We start from the raw sequence: 26,420 nt of genomic DNA, 5'->3' as shown, positions 1-26,420 counted from the left end.
ATACTCACTCACAAGAAGGGAATGCCAGCCGGACCTACTTCCTGAATTCCTGTCCCGGTCTGTATGAGGTCTTCACAACAGCCTTCATTTCACTGCCAGCGGCCCGTCTTATACTCCCCAGTCCGCAGCCACCCGGAGGAAAGCGGTGAATTCGGGGCAACGAGGGCACAGGTGCCTGGAAGGAGTTTATGACCCTAGAAGCCAGTGAATAGGGAGCAGTGTCTGGACATAAAGTCTTTGAATTTCAGGAATTCATCTCCATATATCCCTCTCCTCCCTCCATTCAATATCATTTCTGAAATGTAAAGAACTATTTTAAAGCCTGTGGAACCATGGCTGTGGTTCAGGAAAGGACAAGCTAATGGTTCTTCTGAGAAATATAATGTTTACAGGGGCTTCCTCGTGGAACCTGTGGTCAGTCTGGGGGAAGATATGCACTCTAAACAGAAAGTGTTTTCTGAGTCCAGGGGGAAAAAAATCTGAGAAGGTGACAGTGATGATCATAAAACCTACACTTATTTCCAACACCATGGGTATATACAAAAAGCATATACTTTGACCTGTCTCCACATCAGCTTATATTTGGCCAGATGTGAAAATACTGATGAAGTATCTCTTTTTAAACCTGAACACCCTGGACTTCAGGGTAAAAATTTATAGAATGATTTAAGAACTAAAGCGCTGTTTATTTTTCTGTATGATATGTGGCTACTGGCGGAGTATAAATGACTAGTTGTCAAAGATGTTGCTTAGCAGTTAGGAACTTAACTCCGAAATTATAATCTCCACAGGTCTGAACCCAGGGTAACCTTGGGCCAAACACCTACACTTTTAGCAAAGGTCTCCAACTGAATGGAGTTTTCAAAATGTAAGAGAGGTTTAGTAACACATATGATGATTTCAAGGAAGAAATAATAGACATCAGACATAAACAAACAATCTTAAGAAGCCTGGAATTGCTTTAAGATTGGAAGAGAATGGCACCCACATATGAGAAACCCCATGATTTGTTTTGCCATTTTTAAGACTAAATTCTCACTTATTTTTATGATTTTACCTGGAGATAATAGCATTAAATTTAGAGCTATTCCTCTATCTAAAATAGAAATAAAAGATATTTGCTTTAAAAAACATTAGAGTTAATGGGCCCTTACATAGATTATAGAAAGGTTAGAAATGTTTACACCCAAAGAGTGCAACCAAGTCATGTTTTCCCCCTGGAATGAGCACATAGGCTCAAAATTTAAATGTTTGTTTTTACAAAGACAAGATAAAAGAAAATGAGTATATCTAAAATACATGGAAAAACTTCACAGAAAAATAAAAATTAGAGAGAAATAAGTTCTCAGCTCATAAAAGTAAATTGAATGCAAATCTTCTGTTCTGTTTTCACTTTGAGGATCCTGAACCGTTAAATACTTTGCTCTCCTGAATATTACCTACCACACTCTCTCCCCACACTAGAATTTTTTTATCTTGCCTTTCTTGCCTTCTTTTTCTCCATCCTGTTTTGAGTTCAGGACTCTTTCCTTTGCCTCCAGCATGGACAACTACCATCACGCTGTTTCAGTTGATCATCGTTTGTTCTTTTATGATGCTCTCCAGCGGCCTGCGTAACACTTTTAAACCATAAAGGGGACGTGTCTCACCCAGAAACAATCCATTCACTTTGACTGGCTGAAGGAGTGACAGAGGCCGACTCTTCCAGGAAGCAATCTGAAGCCAGCTTCCAAGACACATGGCTTTTACTCATCTGCCTCCGCAGTTACCTGTGCAAACTACTATCTCCACCACTATGGAGGAATTGCTCAAACTCCCCTCTTTACATGTGGTCTTTTATAGACAACAAGATAATGTGAACAACTATTTTCCAGATGCTCAAAATGTTATTGAGGACCGTGTGACGTAATTACAAGGTGGTACACTAACCCAGCAATGTCTCATTCTTCCCTCAGCATCTGTTTCCTCCACAAATCATAAATCAAAGTGGCAGCCTGAATTTAAACCTATGTGCAGTGTACTGGGTGGAAGGTTCATATTCAGTAAATACTTACTCAACTTTGTCCAAGTTCCCTATCTCCACACCCACAACCGCTGTTATACAGGTTATTAGTGGGTGATTACAAAACTAAATGGAGTTACCTGAAAGGGAATAGAGTAGCTATTTAGACTCCCCCTTTTAACCAACATCATCCCTCTAAATTTTGGTAAAATGGTATATATGAATTTTTTTAATTTATCATCCCTGTGCCAACTGTTAAGTCCCAACTCTTTATAAAGTTCTTCTTGAGGAAAAAGGGCTGCTTCCCCTTATAAAATCCTATTTAATTCTAGTAAATTCACCCCTGATCCTGAAACTCATCATTTGGCCAGAATTAGAAGAGGCTTGTCCCTAAAACAACCTGCATTTAATACAGATAAATTACTGTACTCCTGTAGAGTCTTAATCTGAATACATTTCTAGGTCTCTGTAATTAAAACAGCAATTTGCCTTTGGGTGTCGCCGAGGGGAACAGAGCAACGGGGAGAAAGAGGGAAACTTCTTTCACCATTGTTGTTTTGTTGCACACTTTACCCACGCTTTTCAAATATAAGTGAAATTCAATATCCAAAATGAAAAAATAGACACATTTTCTAATAGCAAAATATAAGATTAAAATACTTAAAACTAAGATGTTAGTGTGAAATAGGGCTTTTTTACATTTAAAAAATGAAACATTTTAGATTTGCTTTTCTTGTTTAAGTCCCCTTATCTCAGTAATAGTTGCGTCTGTCCAGAGCAGCGTTTGTGAGACATTGAAGGAGACAGGGAGGACATCTTTTTTCAAGATATGAAGTCAGGGCCTGAATGTATGCATTGGACAGAGCCATCCTCAACTCAGATCAGCTGGCCAACACCAGAGAAAGGAACGCTGTATCTCCAACCTTGAGATTTTTCGCTACATTTTCTTCTTGGGTGTTAAATTCTTTCTAAGAATATTCTACTTGTAAAAATGATTTTATTCTAGCTATAAAACATTTCATTGAAGGAACCACATTTTATAGCCTTGTGTGACATGCCCCCAAAAGCCATCAAGATACGGAGACATCAGATTCTCAAGACATAAATCCAATCATATGCCCTTGAAACAGTATGAATGTTTAACAGAGTGACATGATATTCTTATATTTGTTTGTCATGAGATGAAAGGCGGGAAGGCATATGATGATTAATAATAGTTCCTGAGCTTCTAAAGAAATTGTACAATGAAATGACTAAATGCTTAAAAGAATGAGTTCTTCAAGAGCCCCCCTTCTGTCCCATTGATATCTTTCATCCCATCCATCTCCTCAAAGAACCTCAGGCCGAAAGAAAAGGCTTCCTTTTAAGCCACCGAAAAATGGGATCTGATGGAATCTTCCCGTAACTCCCGATGTTTTCCAACGTTACTTTCTTCTTGCTGGTTTCGCCTCTCAATGGTTATTCTGTATTTCTTCCTGGGTAAAGGGAAAGTGAATGTAGTAATAAAACCTCACTTGGCTACAAAATACTATGGTTTCTCTTACAAAGAATGCCCTCAAGGGACATCTGGGTTTGGGTTGATAAATGAGAAGTGACAGAATATGAAACCCTGGTCAGAGATTAAAGTAGTGTGCCCCAAGGCAACACGCCCTCATTCAAGGAGGAAAATTGGCCTGCTTTCCGAAATGCCATAGAACAAGACTTCCCCTTCTTCCCTGGGCGCCTGGTGGGTTAAGTCTTGTCTATTCTGCCACAGAAGCTCCCCCGACTCCCAGGATATGCCCTAGATAAAGATCAGATTACATGTACTGTGACCAAAGGAACAGGAATACAATTGTTCCCACAAAGAGTCACATACACCCAGAAGTACATTTCCATGCAGAAATGAAGAAATTGTGGTCTAATGACTTAAGAATAAGCCACAAACTCAACCACCAAGGATTACAAAGGAATGGACCGCCCTCATGGTGCGAAATTGCCGGTATCTTGGACACACAGAAAATATTACAATTTTACAAGCCTTGGGGCTTAACCACAGTGGTAACTAAGTGTGTGGGTTCTCCAAACACGGAGCCCAGACCAGCCCAAGAGCACGGACTGCTCAGAGCTGCCTCCTCCTCTTCAGAAGGTGAACCAGGCCCCCGTTTCTGACCTGGAGAAAGCCTGAGAACGGGGTCATCTGTTTCCCCTTTGTCCAGATTCCCTTTCCACTTGCACATTTAGTGGGTGGGAGGAATTCAGGTCAGAGTATTTGTCATCAAAGGACAACAGCAGCTTGGTGGCCCCCAGGGGAACGAAATATAAACCCTTGCACCTCTCCCTAGCATGCTAGCCCACTGACCCCCAAACCAGGGAACACACCAAAAGATGGGTTTGTTCTACTAACTACCATGCTTTGAGGGTAAGAGCAAGATATGGGCAAGTCACAGAAGGATCATGCAAAGGCAAGTGACAACGGCAGTAATAGGGTGAATTTTTAAACCCTATAACAAGGTCCTAACCTGAAAAAGTAGAAAGCCATTAGCAAACCAGCTCCTAGTAAGGCCCCCACAACGATTCCTGTCACCGCTGATTCTTCTAGGCCACCTGCTTAAAAAAGAAACGTAGATAATCAGAGCTCATTTTAAGAAACAGAAATGCCTCTCTAACTTTTCATTCATTGGAAGGTGTTTCTCAATTTCCCAATTGAGGCCAATTTTCCTTTCTTTTTAAGAAAGATTTCTAGGGGGTCCTCACAAAGCTTAAGAAGCATTTAAGAAAATACTAGATGAACAAACACTGCTACAAGACAGTGAGCACAATGGGAATAATGCCAGCTCAAGTAGGATCTCAGAAAAACTGGAAACTGAAGTTTTCAGACATATCCACACTTCTTCAAGTTTATAGTCAGAGAGGACATGCGGACAGACCACAGAACTGACCCAGCATTTCTTACGTTCGTAGATGGGTGAGGACACTTCAGAGTGCTGGAAGATCTGGTGAAAACTTCATTGGGTTACTGTTCTGTTTTTAGAAGTTCTCTCACCAAAGCCAGAGTTTCATGGCAAAATGTCCTATATAACTTTGTGAAAATGTAACAGTTTGAAACAATCAAGTTCAGTGGTATCCCAGTTATTATATAAAAATGATAAATAGCTAGCTTGTCCATAAAGGGGTCAGGGTCCAGCCTTCGATGGATCATCTTATTTAATTCTCAAAACAGCCTTAAGAGTTGGGCACATTTCGTTCCTTTTACATGTGGGAGAACAGAGGCTTGAAGACATGAAGGAACGCTCCTGGGGTGACAAAACCAGAGAGTGACAAGGGCAGGACTTCAAATCCAGGCCCAACAACTCCAGAGACCCTGCCCATAACACATCCAGCCTTACTCCTTCCCAGGGTTTGAAGGCTGTTCCCCAAGACACAACATGCACACACGCATTAACATAAAGTGACCAGCTGGCCAAAAAGATCAATACTAGCTTTATCCTTATAAAAGGGTCTTTTTAAAGCCATGATTTCCATCAATTTTCCCATTTGTAACCCCCTTATAAGAACGTCCACTTGTTTCTACATCTATGATAAGGCTCCGCACAACTAACAGATGTCACACTTATTTGCCAGTTTGTGAATCTGTAGGTATTTGAGAGGCATCATCATCTGTTTGGTTCTGAAGGGTCGGAGGATAACTACCAATGTTGACAATCAAAATGAGACTTTGCTACAAGACAAGGAAGTGACATCTAGTATGTGACATTCCGATTTTCTCTGAAAAAGGGCAAACTCCAATTCTGAATGTTGTTACCTTATTCACCTCTGGTAGTGCAGTTTCCTGATAGTCAGAGATGCAAAAGTGGGGAGAAGGCTTTTACCAGTTTGGAAAAGGATAGAAGAGAAGAAAGACCTAGAAGATTTTGATGAAGGTAGGACACCAGTTTGTGAATGGTTCCCATGGGTTTGCCCACATCAGAGAAAGATTTCTGAGCGTCCAGAGCATAAGCTCCTGGATAACACATCTTTTGAACTGGTGTCACCCTGACACTCTCAATGACCAAACCAGAGCAAATTAAGGATCTGAACTTACATGATTTGCAGGGAGAGCTGTTTGTGTGCTCCACCATCCTGGTCTCGTCTATTCTCAGTTTCAAAGGTCCCCATGGATATTTGACGTTGGGCCGCATTTCAAAACGACCTTCTTTTCCAAAGTAATCTCCTATAACCTACACAAAGGCAAAAAAAAAAAAAAAATGCAAACTGAAAAGTCAAAGTTACCTATTTCCAAAGGAGACAAAGGGTGGGCTCCCCTGTGGTTAGCGCTGACAGGAACAGTGTGTTTCCGAGGGCTTCCTAAGTCAAGGTTTACAGGCGCCCACGTGCTCCTAAGGTGAGCCTAACTTAGGGAAAACTGGGGTGTTCTCAAGGCAGGAAGAGCAGTAACTTACACAGAAAACAACAACCTTGGAATTCAGGGCTTTTCCCTTGCTGATCAGAGGGAGGGCTGCCATGGAGCAGCCCATGCGGCCGGTCAGCCATTCGAATGCCCGAGTTCCTGCCAGGCTGTGGGAGGGAGGCATTCACAGGCACAAGGCCGTAAGCGCTCAATCAGCTCCACATATAACTGAAGCGTTACAGGAAGAGTATCTTTTCGGAACTTCCTGTTTTGCCCTCCTCTGGTGGGGAGGCTACTCCCCATCCTGACTTTGGGGATGACATTCTCCTTGCTGACCAATTTACCCTATTTGCATCCCATTTTCAGGCTGAACACTTTTTCAATTGGTTCCTCTGGTTCCTGAAAAATCAACATTTTTTTAAGCGCAGTGCAAGCAAGGTTCTCTTTCATTTTCTAGTTTAAGGGATGTTTCCTCCCACCACGTTCTGGACCAGGCGTGCAAGCACTCACAGGCTATTCCATGTCCCAGTAAAAAAGAATCCTAAATAATCCCCCAAATACACCACCCACTGGTGCATGCTGAGAGCTCACTGAGAACTTTACACGCATGCACTCCTGGATCCTCACAATGACCTTAGAATTGACCATTACAGTCTATATTTTACACAGCGGGAGACTAGAATGTACAGGAGATCCAGACCAGTCCTATTAACATTATTTGACCTGAAACACTCTATATTTATATCATCTTTATTTATATATCTATCATTTAAAGTTAACATAGTAGTTTTCTAAGTTTCATTTCATCTTGTGCTCACAAGAATCATGTGAGATCAAAGAAGATATTATAATTTCCTTGTAACAGCCAAGGAAACTAAGGCAGAAAGCTCACACCCCAGCAATTGTCAGGGACTCATCTCTGCATCCAGAACATTCTTTTCTTTTCATGACGCTATCCTGAAACTCTACCATCTTTTGAAATATTAATGCATATCCAGTGTGTAACTAATTCCCTGTCAAAAAAATTTTTTTCAAATTTTAAGGGAGGAAACACATAGGCAATTTCACTTGTCCTCTCTCATCCAATGATCCTTCCTGCCTCTTAGGAGTGAGGTGGAATTCGTGGCCACTTGAAAGGAAGGATTTCTGCTCTTGGAATAAACATAGATCCTCTTCCTGAAGTCACCCCTGATACCCTCAACAAGCAGTGAGCCCCCCGTACTTGGAGGCTGCCTTGGGGACAGATACTTGGACACCAGGACAAACACATTCCTGGGGATCTGAACAAGCAGAAGGAGCCGCTGGGGCAGAAGCCTGGCTCCTCACCTCCTGGGTGCCCGCCTCCATGTCAGTCATGGCGATCACAGAGAAGTCCCCGTACCGGTCTCCGTTGGTGTCTATGGACACCTGCCCAGCAATACCTGGAAGATGAGATGAGAAGAGCGCCCGGTGAGTTTCTTAAAATACCACCCGCTGCCAACAAAAACAGGAAAACGAATTGACAGGATTTTTTTAAACAGACTCATGCCACAGGGACTCTCATCAGACACCGAGCATTTTTGTTGGCATTTGGAAAGACATTGTAATTTCATCTGTGTCTGCATTCCTAAATTCTTAACATTTCTCCATTTAAAAATGAAAAGAAAGCGAAATAAATGACCTCCTTTGAGAAATATGTTTAAAAAAAAAAGATTAAAGCTAATCGTGAGAGCATGTTTATCCCAGAGTTTTCTACTAATTTAAAACAAAAACAAACTGCCAGGAGGGAGAAGGGGAGGTCTACCTCATTCCTACACTTGTCATGGGTTCGAGTTATCATTAGATAAACATTATAAAAGAAAGCCCATTTCAGGCCCAGGACTCAGTGAACATGCTCTGCTCTGGGCTCCTTTGATGCACAGGAGAGCAGAGGGCCTGCCTCATGGGGGGCTGGGAGCCCAGAGCGAAGGGAGAGCTAGTCTTTATCCCACTTGTGTTCATTCATTGTTTTGTTTTTGTTTGGGGGGAGTTTTTCCCAGTTTTATCAAGATATCATTGACATACATCACTGTTTGAGTCTCAAGTGTACAGCATAAAGTTTCAACTTACATATACTGTGAAATGATTACCACCCTAATTTTAGTTAATATTCATGATCTCATGTAGATACAATAATAAATCATCCAGTGTTTATCCACACGTTTTCTAGGTGATTGCTAAATCCACAAGCCTGCCACTGAGGCACAGAGGAATTGGATGTATCCTCCACTCAGGAGAGGAGCAGCCAAGAGTAGGGACTTGCTTGCTGGCAGTGGAATCCAAAAGTTTGCATCGGGACCTCAGCTTTCACACTTACAAGCTCTGTGACCTTGAACAAGGACTTCGCCCTCCGAGCCTCAGTCTCCAGGACTATAAAAGAGTCACAAGAGTACCTCCTTGCCAAGAAGCTGCTGAGGAGATGAAACAGGCCCTTTCAACACAGGTGTAAGAGAAGTTAGTTATTTTCTCCTATTGCGATCACTGCTACCACTGTGCCTGAAGTCCAGAATATTTAACCATGGTCACAACTCAGAGGAGGCGGACTTGGTGGAAAAGCGAGTCTTCTATAGGAACGCTGGTGGAGTCTGCGATTTGGACAAGCAGCCATCAGAGAGTGGGAGTATTTGAGGCAGAAAGGCCAGCCTTGTTGGTATTTACAGAGGCACAGAAGCTGGAAGGAAGCAGAATGGCCATGAGGTTTTGGGAGATGGTCCGTGTGCATGGAAGGGGCCGCGAAATAGACAGCTGAAACAGAGCGGCTGGAGCAGAGAGAGCCCTGAGGGCCCACGCAGAGGACTCGTGTTCCCTTTGGCTAGCAACAGAGGCTTACAGTAGCTAACCCATAAAAACAAATAGGTATCATTAGTTGGTATTAAACATCTATATCGTGATTTCCATTAACTAAACAAAAGAGTACATGTATCAGCTACATTCTGAGTAACTAAGGCCATTTGTTTTCTTTGATTTCAAACTGCGGTAGAGTTCAGTGTAATTCTTAATTGATTTTTCCATTGATCTGGTTCTCTCCGGAAGTAAAATGAAAGTCTGGGAAAAGGGATCCCAAGGGAAAGTTCCATCCTCAAGTGTGGTTTGGAGAAGGCAAGTATTTGGGTTTACTGTCCTTGGGTTGTGGTTTGAAGGCCCGCCGATTTTTCCAGACTTTGGTCTACTTTGCCAGAAACAGAATGGAGCTACCATTCATCAGAATGTTTTGTCTTCTTAATATAGACTGGTTACAAGGAATACACCTATCTCAAACTTGTTTATCCTTGACAGCTTATACAACTTTTAAGTAATGTCATTTTAAAAAATACATATTTATCTCCAAACATACCGCTTACCCAAAACCTTTTTAAATTCTGTTCAGAGGGATTTCTGATGGTGTGTTCTGTAAGTGTTTTTGCAGAGTATTTTATAAGACAAGGTGTCCCTAGTAATCCAACACCTCATTACACTTTGAGCTATCACAATTCTGTCAAGAAGTGAGGTGAGATCCCTCAGGGTGGCCAATTAGCAAGTGAGACTTCGCCTGAGGGTATTGTACATAAGGTGAGATTATCAGGCTGAGAGCAGAATTTTCCTGTACATCACTAATGAGACTTTCCACCCTCGTTTCTGTGGGCCTGTAGTGGGGCTCAAGGTTTGAGCCACAGTTCTATTTACCTTGTCGCTCAGACCTCTCACACACAAGAAGAAATTTAGCTTCTTCCGAGGCCATGGTTGAGAGTTGGTCATAGGTTTCTCGGTAATAAAATCTAAATTTGTCAAACAACATCCAGAGTATTTTTCCCTTGAGAACTTAATGGTCACTTATGGTGACCATTAAAATTAAAATTGTTTTTAATTTTAGAAAGGTTAAAGTTCTTTTTAGAGATTTTTTTGTGGGCTACCCTCAGCTTGATCACTATTTAGCAAATAAAATGGAAACTTACCTTGGCTTCCATTATCTTTACATTTGGACAAAGGAGATTCTAAGTTTAAGCTGAACTACACAGTTGGTTGTTTTAGCACTCAGGTCATATTGCCAGTGTGGGCCTGGCCCTGGGATGGAAGATCAAGATGGCCCACGGGCAAATGTAGTCCATGCCCTCTACACAGAACTGAATTCCAGCCATTGTGGGTGCCTGCCCTTCCCTTAACAACCTCCCTCAGATGACCAGGAACAAACGACCACCCCATGTAGTGAGGAATTGCTAAAAACGGAATGTGGCCTACCAACAGTGTCCAGACACACACACCAGTTTCTTGATGTATTGGGCACAACTTTTGGGAAATCTGACTCTGTCCTAATATGCCCCCTGAATTGTCCTACTTGATTCCATCTCCTCTGCTGAAGCAGTCAGAGGTAGAACAAGACAGTCCTGGAGGCTTCTTTGTTCCCGTCCGACAATCATTCTAAAGTTAAGCAAGTATCACTCCAGTTTTAAGTAAGGTGTGGCATCCACTAAAACCACCAAGGAGAGCCCTGGCTGGTGTGGCTCAGTGGATTGAGTGCTGGCCTGCGAACCAAAGGGTCACCGGTTTAATTCCCAGTCAGAGCACATGCCTGGGTTGCGGGCCAGGTCCCCAGAAGGGGGCGCGCGATAGGCAATCCCACATTGATGTTTCTCTCCCTCTCTTTCTAAAAAAAGAACAAGGAAAAAAAAGAAAACCACCAAGGAGAAATGAAATCTACCAATGGTCCCATAGCTACTGCCCAGACAATTCTAGATGGAATTTTACCCCTTTTTACAGCCCTACCCCTTCTAATTACTGAAAACGGGATGAGACAGTGGGGTGGATAAGAGTCCCGACTAAAGAAAAAATGTGTGCCTCAAATCTAGACCTGAAAGTACTCGTTCCCATCCTTGAAAATATCATTGGTTGGATTGCAAGTAAATATAGGCCTAACCCCAATGCATTTAAGGCTTCAAAGGAAGAGTTAGCATGACGGAGAACTGAAAGGGCCCTTGTCAGTCATCAGCTAGTCCAGCCCCCTCATGACAGGTGATGCGAGAAGCCCAAGCGACTGAGGACGGAGTCAGTGGTTAGGATACAGGTTTTCTGTTCCAGCGATCTGTTCTCTATGGCAGTGGTTTTCACATCATACCCATTAGCACATTATAGTTTATTTTCCACATAGCTCCCATAAGGACTGCTTTTAAAAACTCAAGACAGATCATGTCCTTACAAACCCTCTGGTGGCTTTCTCTCTCATTCCGGGTGGAACCCAAAGTCCTTGGCGCAGCTTCCAGGTGCCCGCGATCTAACCCCACTCCCTCTCTGACTTTTATCACACTGCCTCTCCCGTGCTCTGCTTCAGCCTCCTCGCTCATCCAGAGGCACTCAGGACTCTCCTACCAGACACACTCAGGGTCTCTGCATTTGCTGCTCCTTCTGGAATGTTCTCTCCCAAACATAATTTCTTTCACTTCCTTCAGGTCTTTTCTCAACTGCCACTTATCAGAGAGACCTTCTCTGATCACTCTAATTAAATTAGTAGTCCCACCCAACACTTCTGTCTGCCTATCCTGCCTTATTTTATAGCGCCTGACATGGTGCAGTTATCAGTATTTGTTTATCGCCAATCCCCACCCCCCACTACCACAGAAGTTCATATGATTGCAGGGAATGTCTTTAGTTCACCACTAAATTCTCAACACCTTGAACAGTGCCTGGGCACATAATAGGTGCTCAGGAATATTTGATGGATGGATGGATGAATGAATGAATGTATGAATGAGTGAATGAATGAATGAATAGAAAGTTGATGTCTGTAGGGCTCTAGCAGCTGGATCATGCTCATGGTGAGTCTCATGTTAATTCTCCTGGAGTCTGGTGAGGTCAGAGGAAACCAGCTCTCTCTACACTGTTAGCAAGAATGTAGGCTGGCAGACCTTTCTGGGAGACATTTGGCAATATCTAGTGTACTTTAAAAAGAGCCAACATACTTTTGGACCCAGACATCCCACAGCTAGGAAGGTTCCCTGTTGGATATGCTCCCAAAAATTCATCAATATGTGTTAGATGCTTGCGATGGTATTTTGCATAATAGCAAAAACTGTAAACAACTGAGGTGTCCATCAAGAGACTGGTTAAAGAAATTCTTGTACGGCCATATGGTGGAAAAATATGGAACTATCGTGGAAAAAAAATGTGCTGAATCTGTGAGTGCTCATATGGAAAATTCTTGGCACACAAGTAAAAAAGCTATGATGAAGCATGGCATTCATGGTATAACCCCTTTTGTATAAATGTTTTAGATAAGATATAATATAAATGCACATGTGCTGGCAGAAGACACAAAATATTTTTAGACCAAATCATACAGTATTGTTAATAGTGATCATATTGCAAAGAGGGGACTAGGGTGGGGAGAAAACTTTCACTTTTCATTTTGTATATTCTTGAACTATTTAAATTTTCCAGCCAAGAATAGTCTCATTCTTGTACAATTTTTTAATGTCAACGGAGGTTACTTGAGTGATGAGATGATGGGCCATTTTTTGGTTGTTGTTCTTACACTTCTCTGTTCTTAAGAAAGCCGCAGCAAGTAGTCTTCCTTTTATAAATAAAATTAAAGCAGAGGGCTCGCTGGACCTGCTCATCATCTCAGACTACTTAGATTTGAACAGAGAAACATACACCTGGGATTTTTCCTTTTAAAACTCATTACAGAACTCTTCATAAACTGATTATTTTCTGTGAATGGGGCTTGTGAAGAATTTAATTTTAGGAAGCATGGAGTTGATACCCAAAAATCAGGAGACAGGCCCCTTCCTTTTTCAGTGGGACTCTTTGAAAGCACTTGCACATGCTTTATCTCACTCAGTTTTCACAGCAAGCCTGCGGGGTGGGTTGATCTTGACTTGTTATCCTGACTTGACAGCTGAGAGAAGCAAGAGCCCATGGTTGTAAGAAAAACAGAACCGGCAAGGAGCAGCTCGCTGGGCTGCAGAGTGTCGTCACCTAGTAGACTGAAACCTCACCTTCAAATGTTCTGTTCCAAGTCTGCTGGATGATTTTCCCTCCATCCTTCTTGCTGTAACCAGCTCTGAGTACTTCATGTAAAGCCAGGACGTAGAGGAGAATGGCATCATGGAATCCTTCAACAAACATGTTAACCTGCAAAGGAAACACCAGTTGGGTGAGACCAACAACAAATGCCTCATGTTGAGAAATAATATGAGTTAATCAACATGATTAACAAGTTAGACCCCGGGCCCATAAGAATGGCAGAGGTGGGCAGGAGAGCCACTAACAAGAATAATATGATCTTCCTGGCTCTGACTTAGTGAGGAAAAACCTTCCCCAGTTTGGGAACTTGAAAAGCAAACAAGATTGCAAAAAAACAAAACAAAACAAAACTTGTGCCAGTTGACTAGGTTAAGTATTCTAGGTGCATTAGCCTTTGCCCAGAGTCCCCGCTGCACACGCGCCTCCTTCTTCCCCACATCGTTCTCTACCTCAAGCCAACTGAGTCCAACCTCCCCCTTGAGGTTTTCTCCACCTTCAACAGCCCCTTTGAGCTCTCCATGCTCTGAATGTGGAATATGACTAACGTAAACGTAAGGGTCCATTCATTCATATTCAAATACCATTGTATGCCTACTAGAATGCTAAGGGCGCAGAGTGGAGTGGCACTGCCACTCCTGCCTGCCCAGCATTCATGCTCTCTATTCTGTCAACAAAAACATCTCAGTTTCTCTTTCTAATTGGTGTTCTGAGTAGCCTCAGTGCATCTGAGCACTTCTTGCTCCACTGCCTGCCTGACTCTGAGGACAGAAATGGAAACAGGTCTAGATCATTGTTTCATTCCAGTTGGGTCCTGGCTCAAGTAGCACAGCCCTTGCCCTCAAGAAACTTTGTGTGAATTTGGGGAAGTCACTTAAATCTCTTTGAGCCTTATTTCCTCCGATAAGCACCATTTGGTAAGTTCTAATGCCATATTTAAACCCAGTGTAACATTCATTGAACATGAAACAAGCAAATACAATCCTGAAACACTGAGTAGCTTACAAATCCTGTGCAAAAGTACAAAAAAAATCGAGGCTTCTTATTTCAAGAGAAAATGTCAAGAATGGCATACCATGCAGCAGAATGAATTAGGCATCCCATGGACAACCATGGTGAAGGCTGTTTCCTGCCCTCCCCCCCCGCCCCGGTTCAAATACAAAAACATTCAGAGAAGACACAGCTCAAGGTCCAGTCCTACTTGGCCTCATCCTGCTCACCCGAAAGGATAGTAAGTCCTGTTTGTGTCCCAGGGGGAAATATTTCAATTTGTCAAAGCCTATGACCGAGAAGAGGGTTAGAATAACAGGAAAGAGCCTGGGCTTGCTTCCCAGCCATGCCACTTTCTAGCTGTGTTTCCAGACCTGTCTGGGTCTCGGTTTCCCCATCTGGAAAGTGAGGGAAATAGTAATACCCATCGTATGGTGTTGCTGTTAGGTTTAAGCAAATCAATAGATATGAAAGATGCCTGGCAGAATCAGTACTCACAGTTGGTTTTTGTGGTTGTTATTGTCTAGAGAGAGACTTATATCCTAGTTACCTTGCATTAATCAACTTACTGGTATAATATATCTCACTGACCCACTTTACACATAATGGAAACTAAGGCTCCTTGTTCATGCTTTGACACCCCAAATAGTTCTCTTACTTCCACAATGTCCAGCCCTTAATTCCACCCAAGTGTGGGTACAGCCCAAGCTGGCCAAAGGCGCGGCCCTCTGGGACGAGTGGAGGATGGAAGAGAGAGCTGGTGCACAGGAGAGCCCTGAGTTAGCTGCTGGACCCAAAATCTAGTCCTACCCCTGACACGTTACTTAATCTCTCTAATCTTCCATGTCCTCATTGGTTTAATAGGGTTTAGTACCTACCCATCCCACAGAGCTCTCCTGGAGATTATATAGAGGAGTGCATGTCAAACCTCTAAAACAATTCCTGGGAGGGGGAAAGCAAATCCTAGGCAATCACTCTTGCTCCTAGCCAGCAAGTTTAAGTCTCAGAGTCCTTATTTTCTTAGGCAGAGCAGAGTGTGTAGAAATAACATCTACTAGTCAAAGATAATTTTCTGCTGATTTGGCTATGCTAATTCAATTCTCCAAAGGTATATGAAATTTTTGCTTACACCATGAAGTCATCCTGGCTGGAGAAAGCATGCACGCTGATGAGTTAATGAGTTTTAATAAGTGAAGTTCAGCCATGTAACTTAATTCTCAGGCCCGCTAAAAAAATTTTCAGAACTCTTCCTTCTCTTTGATAAATCTATAAAAGTCATCCTACTATGGAGGGAAGTCACAGAATCACAGAATCGTGGAATAGGGAAGATGTAAGGTGCTTTAGAAAAGCTCTGGTCTGACCCTCTCCTTACTTTGAAGACCAAAAGAGCATCGCTTGCCCTCAGTCTTCCTGCACTCCGTAACGGAGGGTTGTCCCTTTACACCCCTTGTTCCTGGGGAGCCTGGGACAGCCCCTGCTTCAGCTGCAAAGTACCAGCTGCTGGGCATCAGCTGTCCGCCTCTCTCCCCTCCTGGAGCTCTGGACATGTCCCCAACACCACCCCTCACCTGGCTCCTCCCCTTCTTTCCTTCTTAATGTGCCCTCTGAGCTGCCCCCTCTATAAACCAAGACAGGAAGGACGAATATCTGGATGAGGAGCATAAACATGGAATACTTTCATCCTACCAGGTTTATGGTAGAAGAGAACAGACAGGTTCTGAACATATGCCCAGGTCTGAAAACTCATTCCATCTCAATTTGCAAATGGATCGCAAAATTTACTTTCTTTCCTTTCAAAGTAGCTAAGTGTCTCCCTCTCCTGCCAAAATTAGCAGGACAGCTGCTGAGCCCCATCGAGGTTTGCTGGCACCCCAGCCTGCTGCGGAGGAGGTTTCACAACACCTACCTCATAGCACCTCAAGCCAGAAACGAAACCCTAGAGACTTTCTTTTCTTGAGGAGAACATTCTCACATCCACACGTGTTTTTAAATGGGAGGAAAGCCCGTTAACACATTGCAGACACTGAAAATTGGAAGTGCAAATTTAAAAATAAATAAATAATAAGGGAGAAAAATATCCAGAGTATTCAGTTGTCTTTGTAACACTTTCCACTGGGCCTCCAGGCTCAAAGGAACAAGGCCATCCAGTCAGTTCCCCTGCCTCTGATCCAGACCACCAGATCGCACTGTTGTTACTGAGGACAGAAGTCAGGATTCCCTCTTCTGACCAACTGCTCTAGTATTTGGCATCATTTCTAGCCAGGAAGCTCTTCCCTTACTGTCATTAGCCATGAGTCTTAATTAAATTCCTCAGTGCAGCCATGCCCCTGCTAAAAGCTGAACAAGCAGTTAAGAGAGCAATCAATTCATGAGCCCTGGGAGTTTACATTGTCAACCAGTGTCCCGGCTCCATATGGTCCTGGAGACAGACCCTGCGCAAGGTGGCTGTGAAGGGAACCCCACGAGTGATCAGCGCCAGGTAATCACTGTCTGTACAGTATATCATTCCAAGGAGACAGAAATCATGCACTGTCTTCCACTCATCCTGGAAACTTTGCCAGGACAAGGCAGCACAGTGGCGTCGGTTCTCCCATCTTTCATCTCAGTTCTCTTGACTCTTCTTCTGCCGCGGACCAGCGGCAGCTATGCCGAATGAAGGAATGCCGTTTTTGCCTTTGGCTTTTCTCTCTGATTGGGCTTGTCAGTCATGTCTATTTATTAGTGATTTTTTTTTTAAATCTGTCATGGGGAAAGCTCAATAGAAACCTTGCATATTTTGACTGAGCACCAAGAATGGCCATTCAGGACACAGCTCATATCTGTGACAGGAGTCGAGCCTTTCTTGTTTCCCTTTGGGGAGGCAAATTCCAGAGGAATTCCTCAATGCTGTGTTCCAAAGAAGTAAGCAAAGAATGTTGCCCAGCTCAGCTGTCCTGTAAAGTGAGAGTGAATAACGTGGCAGTTACCTACTTCCCAGGTCGTCTGGGTGTCTGAGAAAGCCTGCAAAACTCTCACACAGAGGCCATGGGAGAAAACCACCGAAGTCGAATGCAAGGCCAGGCTGTCCCAGGGTCTTGCTTGTGGTGGTCACATGAACTCAAGCACATCACCAGGAGGTTCTATTTTCCGTCCCACATACCAACGGTTCCCAATGCACATAAGTAAAGTGGAGATTGTTGAGCAGCAAATCTCAAGAGTCTTTTCAAAGGGCATGACCCGTAACCTCCCATTGCCTCGAAGAGAAGATGGAAGGAAGGGAAATTTTGACAACAGGAAGATAAGAGGAGAGATGGGTTCAGGACCAGCCTTTCCCCCATCACAGCAGAAACAATGGCAGCAGCATCTTGTCTAATTAGTAGTAAGACCCTGAAAATGAACCTTATCCTCCCTTCTTAGGCCACTGGAGACGGTGGCCAGCAGATGAAGGTGGCATGGGAATGCAGCATGGGTAGGCTAAAAGTTAAATAATATTATGCATTTGATGAACACTGTGCACATGACATCCATACAATAAAAATATACTGTTTTCATTCATTTTCTTTTGAATCATAAAATTTTAAATCTACAATTTAGAGTAACAGCAGGAACTCCATAAATCAAGAGGTACCACGACCTTCTCAACATGAAAAGGGATCCTTACTCTTGCTGACAGACACTGTAATGTTTGTTCTATACTGGGGCCTGCCTGCATGGCATTCACCCTTGCTCACTTGCTGACTTCCTTTAGTCTTGAAGAGAGTGAAGTTGAAAGTCTTCATCCTTATCCTGGTTGAGCTCTGAGGAAATGCAAAGAGCAAGTGCCTTACTAACAGTTGGACAGAGAGAGCCAGGGTCCCACTCTGTACTTGACCAATGCATCTCCATTCTGTCTGGCAGACTTCTTTCTCCCCTCGCTGAAGTTATGCCTGACTTGAGGTGAGGGTTTGCCCTAACTTGCCCAAATGACTGTCTTCATCCTGTGCTCAGCTCTGCCCTTGTAGCAATACCCTAGGCTGACAAATGAACTCAGATCTTATGACTTGAAGTGTAGCTGTTGATGGATAGAGGCAGATATTTTTTCCCTCTCATCATCTGAAACCAAATGGATCATTAAACAAAAGCAGTCCTGGGAAGATCATGAATTCAAGCATGGCCGCTCATTCGTTTTCTCTACTACAGCAACAGGCTCCCCTTTAATGTGCTAAGCACAGGACCACAGTGCTGACGTATGGCATCCATTTAGACGAGCAAATCTCAGCATGGAAAGCTGCAGAGCCTGCCTGTGAGGAGAACCGAGCTGGAGGAGAACTCCATGCAGCTGAGCTTTTGGAATTTGTGGGGGTGGAACACAAGCAAATGAGAATAACTTAAAAATTCTCCTGCTCATGCAGGAAATTCTGTTACATGCGGTCATCTGATATATTTGCCTTTGAATGTGTCACACACACTTAGATACAGATACTTCCCATTTCCCATCACCCATCACCATCATTCTTGAAGGTTCAGCTGAGAAATGCACATACATAATTACATAATCACCCCAGCTTTCAGGTGATCAAATGGGCAGTGTCTGCCATTGCCTCTGATGTCCCACCAGTGCCCAGCCAGGTGTGCCCTTGGAAAGCTCGGTGACCTGAGACTGCTCTGGACACACGCTGACCTCCCCTTCTCCATGGGTCTGCGTTCCTGTCAGGCACAATGCTGAGGGGGTAAACACATGCCCCAAAACCCAACGGGAGGAGGGCAGAGGCAGGCCAGGAAGCAGGCACTCTGCAACACTCCTTGCTGGGAGGTGAGACAGACCCAGAACAGCAAGAGGGTGAGCCAGTCAGGAGGAGATGGAGTCAGGGGAACACAGGAGGACAATTTCTGGACTCAGGATTTCAGAAAGGCCAAAGTTGAAAGGAGCATGTAAATTCTAATCTATCCAGGTTGATGACATCCTTTTGATCAGGTCCTGAGAACTTCAGGGAGTGCCCCCTGCATTTCTGGAGTCACCTGGAGATGTGATTTTAAGGAAGAAATGAGTGAATATTCAGACTCTGGATAAGGGTGACCTTTTTTCATTTCTGTTTTACATCTTAAAATGAAAGCTCTCCCTTTTTATTTAAGGAATTTCAAGGTGTGGTACAAGCTGAGCTATGATCCAGAACCCCAACTCCTAGTTCAAGCATTACTGATTTATTCACTCACTGTGAACAGTGAATGGCCTAACTCCACTCAATTCAAAAGTCAGAGTTTACCAAATTGTATTTCAAAGAGCAGCATTCCTTAAAATGTTAACAGGTATTCTAGAAATTGCCAGAAGTCTGATTAAACTGGTTTATAGAATGCTAGATTGCATAAAGTCAAGCAGCTTTCTTTACTTCCAGGTAATAATTATAATAGCTAACTTTTACTGAGAAGCTCCTATATTCTAGGAGCTGAACTAAATAGAATTTAAGTTCTATTGCATTTAGTCCTTACAAAACTTTCATAGATGGGTACTCTTATCCTATGAGAGAGACTGACTAACATCCTAACAGCAAGAAGAGATCTTGGTCAGTGGACGGAGCCAAACCCTAGAAAATGTTGGGTGGGCAAGTTCTTAAGTAGGGTTTCAAACCAAGCTTGCCTAGTAATGTCATTTATTGTAGTGACACATATGTTCAGCCAATTAATATGGGAAAACAGCTTTGTGCTCTATTTTCTGTTTTTACCTGGCCAATACTTGGGTAGCTCTACAAGTTGAGTATGTGGGTTGGAAAGACAAAGGAACATCTATAAAAGAGAACAGGAAGACTGACAATGAACTTCAAGGTGAAGGAGGGACAGAACCCACACCTGGAGAGGGAATGAGAGGGCAGAAGAGAGGAGAGGAATTATGAGGGAATAAGCTAATTGTCAATCATCTCCGAAGCAAATCTATAAGCCAGCAGCTAATACCGCATGACTCGGATCAAGGGAATCGGGATTTCTGAAAAGTCAAGGACTCAGCTAAAGGTGACCCTGCTCCAGCTATGAATAAAAAGGCCTACAATGCCAAAGAAGCACTTAAACAAGCTATATGTGTAGATGAGGGTCCTGCTTCAGGGACCAGTCTGCTCCAAGCACATCAGCAACCAGGCCAGGTAATAAAAGATCTGCTGATTTAATGTTTTCTGACTAGCACTCAATATGAAATATAATGAGCTTGGTTTTGGAGGGTCTTTAGTCTACATGGTCTTGATTCATGATAATAGTAATAGCCTCCGCCACAACTGGAGACTGGCTCGTGCTGTCTGCACAGTGCTGGCACCAGACTTGTTTGTTTCTAAATCATCCTTCTTCTTCCACGCAGACAGAATATGAGCTGGAACCCTCCTCCCCTCCTGAAATGCTTCTTTCCCTTGGAAGTTGGTTTTCCCATGTCTCCTCATCTACTGGTGACCTCCAGGGTTCTCAACAGCTAAAAAATTAAGTTTAAATGTTTCAGGATGGTGAAAAACACTCTCTATTACTAGCCAATAATAAACTCTATGCTTTACTCTTTACAAAGGCTCTTGGATTCTCCTGGTGCGGCATGAGGTACCTGTACACATTAGCCCCTGGTCTTAGAATGTTCTCCCCAGGGACCTTGTCTCATCCAAAGCAAACTCTTACTCAACTTTGCTGGATATTGTCAGGTTACCTCCTCCAGATCCACCCTTCCCCCATCTCCAGTCAGCTCTGTGCCCTGGAAGGTGACACACATGGACAACATCAACTGGGTCCCCTTGTCCTCTGGCTTCTAGTTGGGTTCAGCAGGAGGTGAGAGAGCAGGAGATACAGGTCAGGATGTCAGCGGCTGCCTCATCCACCCGATGCCACAGGCGGTTCTCCCCACTGCTACAGGCCCTGCCAGGCCTAGTGACCCCTCCTTCTTCTTGCTCCTTCTGATCTAGTGGTGGTAATAGCTTCCCACTGCTGCAGGCCATGGGGTCCTTTGCCATCCTTTGGTGACTTTACTTAACTGTGCACATACCTTTGTAATAGTACTTTTATTAAGTTCTCTTTCATTTCCTCCCAGTGTGCCTTCTGTTTCCTCCCCAGACCCAAAAGGATTCATCCACCTTCTATGAGCCACTCAGATTTGTTCTCGCTGGAGCCTGCCCTGAACCACGCCAGTCCTCCTTTCTTCAGGATTACCCTTTGTGCAAACGTGCATGTTTTCCCTCACAGGTCTATTTGACTTTTGCGTGCCCGCATACCCTGACGGTCCACAAGCTCCTTGATGTGCAAGCCACATGGTAGGTATGTGAGTTTTGCTAGGACTTAGCCTTGTCTCCACCACAGAGACTGCACTCATCTGAGTTGACTCCACTGTCCCTGTCACTACCTGTTACTCTCACTGTGCCTGCCTCTAGCTTGTCATCTTCCTCTCTGGTCTTGCCACTACTAATGTTCTGCAAACTGGGGAAGAAATTGCAAAACTTATTACAGCTATACTTAAAATGAGGTAAATACATTCCGAGTGAGAATCTGAGAGATTCCCCTACCATAAAATTCATAGATTAAATGTCCATTTTAGCTGCTCAAAGGCTTTCTTCACATTCTTCCTTATTCTTAACTGGGTCTCACAAAGATTGCCATAAAAATTGGTTCAGCAGCTACTGCTAAGGGAAAGACTTCTAAGGTTCAACACCAATACAGAATGCTCATATTGAAACCAACAATATAATTTGCAACCAGTGAATGAACTTATTTTTTTTTAATCTTTACTCAAGTTTGCTACCAAGAAAACAAACAAAACAAAACTAAATATCATCTCCCTCACAAGAAACTTAGTTCCTTATATTTTGAACACTGTTTATTGATGAAATTCAGGAATTATTGGAAACTTCCAGGTGTGATATTATAGTTATTTTTTAAAGAAAGTTCTAGTTGTGGCAGAAGAGTTTGCATCAGTTTAACCTTTCCCCCAAAATTATATACTCTGGACAAAATATTTTTCAAAGAACTAATTGAAGGCACTGGAAAATGACCAAAAGCGAGCAGAGACTAGAAGAGATTTGACCCTTGAAAGAAGGGACCATATTACATGAGAACTAAATGTACATGGCCTTTCTTCAGAGGCGCTGCTGATGGGCCAGCTAGGCCTTCAGCAGAAAGTCACAGGCTTCAGAGTCCAGAGCCAATACTGAGGTTGTGCAGTGAGGAAACAAGTCCTGGGGAGAAGAGAGCCACAAAGGCGAAAGAGCCCAAACCTGTCCATCCACCTCTGCTGTTGTTGGTTGGTTCCTAAATTGCACACACACAGGGGTGACCCCAAGGCAGCCAGCAGAAAGCAGCAGGGGAGGGCTGAAGAAGCTGAGGAACAGCTGAACCGTTGCCTCTGCTCGGAAGAGGGTCTGGAGCTTGAATACCACCCAGTTAGAGAAACTTGGGGAATACCTCAGCCTTCCAGGTAAAACTCAATATAGGCCACACCTTAGAATTAAAGACTATGTCCAGAGACTAAGGATCCATCCTAGGACTAAAAGCAAACCAAGGCAAAGCCACTTTCTTTCTTCTTAAAAAATAAAATAAAAGTATGTTTCCAAAAATTCAAAGTGACTAGTCAGTCAAACTGCCTGCTGGCACAAAATTTACTCTCCAGAGGAACATAAGTGAATACAGTCTCTATAAAATATCATCTACAACATCCAGTATAAAATCAAAATTTACAAAAACTAGACATGTAGGAGCAGGGGAGGTGATCTATAGTCAAAAAAAATAATGAATAGAAAGCAACCCTGACATGATCCAAATATTGGAAGTAGCAGATAAGGACTTTCAAGGAGCTATTGTAAATATGTTCAAGGACTTAAAAGACAAGACAGCCAATGAGAGGCAGTAAGTGCAGCATCTCAGCAGAGAAATGGAAGTTATAAAGAAAAACAACAGCAATAGTCCAGGACTGAAAAATACAATATTGAAAAAAGAAATATTCACTTGATAGGCTGAAAAGCAGTTGGAGTCCATGATCTTAAAGATATATCAATAGTAAATATCCCTATCTAAAGAACAGAAATAATATAAAATCAATACATAAAAACCAATTGTATTTCTGTATATTACTAACCATTGGAAAATAAATTTTTATTCTGCTCATAACAGTATCAAAAGAAGTAAAATTGTTATCAATAAATTCAATTAAAGATACGCAGGACTGCCACACCAAAAACTACAAACATTACTGAGAAAAATTAAAGATGACTCAAATATACAGAAAGGTGTCCTGTGTTCAGGGATTGGGTATTTTAAGATGTTAATTCTTCCCCAAATTAGTTTATAGTTCAATACAATCAATATCAAAAACCCCAGGAAGTTTTCTTTTCAGAAATTAACAAGTTGATTCTATAATTTACATCAAAGAAAGAAAGCACCCAAAACAGGCAAAACTTTCTTGAAAGAGAAGAACAAATTATAGGACCTATCTTACCAGATCTGAAGATTTACTGTAAAGCTACATTATTAAAAATACTATAAAATTAGTATAAGGATGGACAAACAGATCAATGAAATAGAAAACAGTCCAAAAACCATACTCTTATAGTCATCTGAGTTTGAACAAGGCACTTGACCAAATCAATGGGAAAACAGTCTTTTCCACATATGATAGGACAAATTGATAAAAATATAGGAAAAAAATTAAATTTTGATTCCTACCACATAGTATATATAAAAATTTGTTTGAAGTGGATCACAGATCTAAATATAAAGCTAAATCTATAAATCTCTGAAAGAAAACAGAAGACTATCTTTTGTTCTTGAGGCAGGTAAATTTTTCTTAAAGAGAATACAAAAAAAAAACACTAAAGATATTTTTAAAAACGTTATCAACATTTAAAACTCTGCTTATCAAAAAGCTCCATTAAAAATATGAAAAAGCAAATGAAAGACTGAAAATATTTATTTCACAAATATATGACATATCCAGGATACTTTAAAAGAATTCCTTAAATCAATAACAGAAAGAGATAAATAACCCAATTTAAAAATCGTAAAAATACTTCAGCAATGTGACCATAAATGTGAAGTAGCCATCAAGCACATGAAAAAAGGGTTAAAGGTCACTGTCACGAGGGGAACGCAATTTAAAAGCAGAATGCATTACCATTTCACATTCATCAGATGCACTAAAATTAAAAAGCTGTCAAGACCAAACGCAGATGAGATTGTAGAACAACTGTAACTCTGATACATTGTTGGTGGGAATGTAAAACAAAACTACTTTGGGCAGTTTCTTATAAAGTTAAACATACATCTATACTACAACCCAGCAATTTCATTCTTACATATTCATGCAAACAATAGAAATGAAAACATATGTCTACCCTAAGGCTTACACTGGAATGCTTATTGCAACTTTAGTCGTAGTAGTCCCATACTGAGGTGGCCGGGGGGAGTCCATCAACAGAAAAATAAATAAGCAAATTACAGAATATTTACACAATCTTCTATTACTCAACAATTTAAAAGGAGAGGAAAACAAATATTAATACATGCAATACCATGTAAAATCTCAAAAGCAGTAGATGGAGTGAAAGAAGCCAGACCCAAGAGTATATACTGCATGATTCCATTCATATAGTATGTGGTATATGAATTCAAGAATGTGCAAAACAAATATGGTAATAGAAATAAGGAGTACTTACATCAAAAACAACAAAATATGCAGAAATAAATTTAACAAAAAAGTGGAAAGATCTGGACACTGGAAACTATATGACATTGATGAAAGAAATTGAAGGCACAAATGAAAATAATATCCTATTCTTGGATTAGAAGAATTAATATTGACATCCCTACTACCTCCAAACAAACCACAGATTCAATACAATCCCTATCATTATTTCAGTGGTATTTTCACATTAATAAAACAAAAAAACTTAAAAATTTGTATGGGACCACAAAAGACCTTGAATAGCAAAAGCAGTATTGAGAAAAAAGAACAAAACTGGAGGCAACACACTTCCTGGTTTCAAACTATATTACAAAGCTATAGTGATCAAAACAGAATGGAGTTGGCGTAAAAGCAGTTGACCATTAGAACAGAATCAAGAGCCCAGAAATAAACCCACAAAGATATTATCAACAAATCTTTGACAAGGAAGCCAAAAATACGCAATGTAGAAAAGGTTGTCTCTTCAATAAATGCTACTGGGGAAACTGGATAGCCACATGCAAAAGATGAAATTGAACACCTATCTTAACAAAAATTAACTCAAAATGGATTAAAGACTTAAATAAATGTGAGATCTGAAACCATAAAACTGTTAGAGAAAATTTAGGGAGAAAATTCCTTGACATTGATCTTGGCAATGATTTTTTTGGACACAGCACCAAAAGCACAGAAAACAAAAGCAAAAACAAACATGTGGGACATCAAACTAAAAAGCTCCTGCATATCAAAGGAACCATTAACAGAATGAAAGGTAACTTATGCAAAGGAGAAAATATTTGCAAATCTTATATCAGATAAGGGGTTAATATCCAAAATATACAAGGAACTCATACAACTCAATAGCAAGAATAAAAACAATCTGATTAGCAAACTGAGCGAAGGACCTGAATAAACATTTTTTTTCCAAAGAAGACATACTGATGGCCAACAAGTGCATAAAAAAAGTACTCAACATCTCTAATCATCAGGGAAATGTAACCCTAAATCAAAATGAGATATTACTTCACACCTATTACAATGGCTAGTACAATTAAAAAACAAAAAAAGATAGAGATAACAAGTATTGGTGAAGATGTGAGGGAAAAGGAAGACTTCTGCCCTGTTGGTGGGAATATAAATTGGTACAGTTATTATGGTAAACAGCACAAAACTTCCTCCAAAACTTAAAAATAGAACTACCATGTGATCTCAGTAATCCCACCTTCTGGGAGTATATTATATGAAGAAAATGAAATCAGTTCCTCAAAGACATATCTGCACCCCATGTTCATTGCAGCATTATTCGTAACAGCCAATACAGGGAAACAACCAGTGTCCATTGACAGATGAATGGATAAAGAAAATATACATATATATAACATATAATATATTCATACACACATATATACACATATACATTGTAT

At 41.7% G+C, this 26,420-nt stretch overlaps 1 protein-coding gene across 2 annotated transcripts in view; it reads right to left on the bottom strand.

The window, feature by feature from the left end:
• Positions 1–2,710: 2,710 nt before the first annotated feature.
• The window catches only part of NPR3 (natriuretic peptide receptor 3), a 65,980-nt gene continuing 42,270 nt past the window's right edge, over positions 2,711–26,420 (bottom strand). Inside the window, exons 4-8 of one of the 2 annotated variants that reach the window (XM_054583920.1) lie at positions 13,358–13,493; positions 7,698–7,792; positions 6,066–6,201; positions 4,504–4,591; positions 2,711–3,477 (exon numbers count right to left, since the gene is read on the bottom strand). In XM_054583920.1, the coding sequence (XP_054439895.1) occupies positions 3,366–3,477; positions 4,504–4,591; positions 6,066–6,201; positions 7,698–7,792; positions 13,358–13,493 (567 nt within the window). In that variant the 3' untranslated portion in view covers positions 2,711–3,365. The remainder of the gene's footprint in view (positions 3,478–4,503; positions 4,592–6,065; positions 6,202–7,697; positions 7,793–13,357; positions 13,494–26,420) is intronic. The other variant, XM_054583919.1, reaches the window with a different exon arrangement.

Source organism: Pteronotus mesoamericanus, unplaced genomic scaffold (assembly GCF_021234165.1).
Source record: "Pteronotus mesoamericanus isolate MK-2021 breed Mesoamerican mustached bat unplaced genomic scaffold, CSHL_Meso_final contig_75, whole genome shotgun sequence".
NCBI lineage: Eukaryota > Metazoa > Chordata > Mammalia > Chiroptera > Mormoopidae > Pteronotus > Pteronotus mesoamericanus.
Note: the sequence above shows the minus strand (reverse complement) of the source record. Positions and strands in the feature narration are given on the sequence as shown.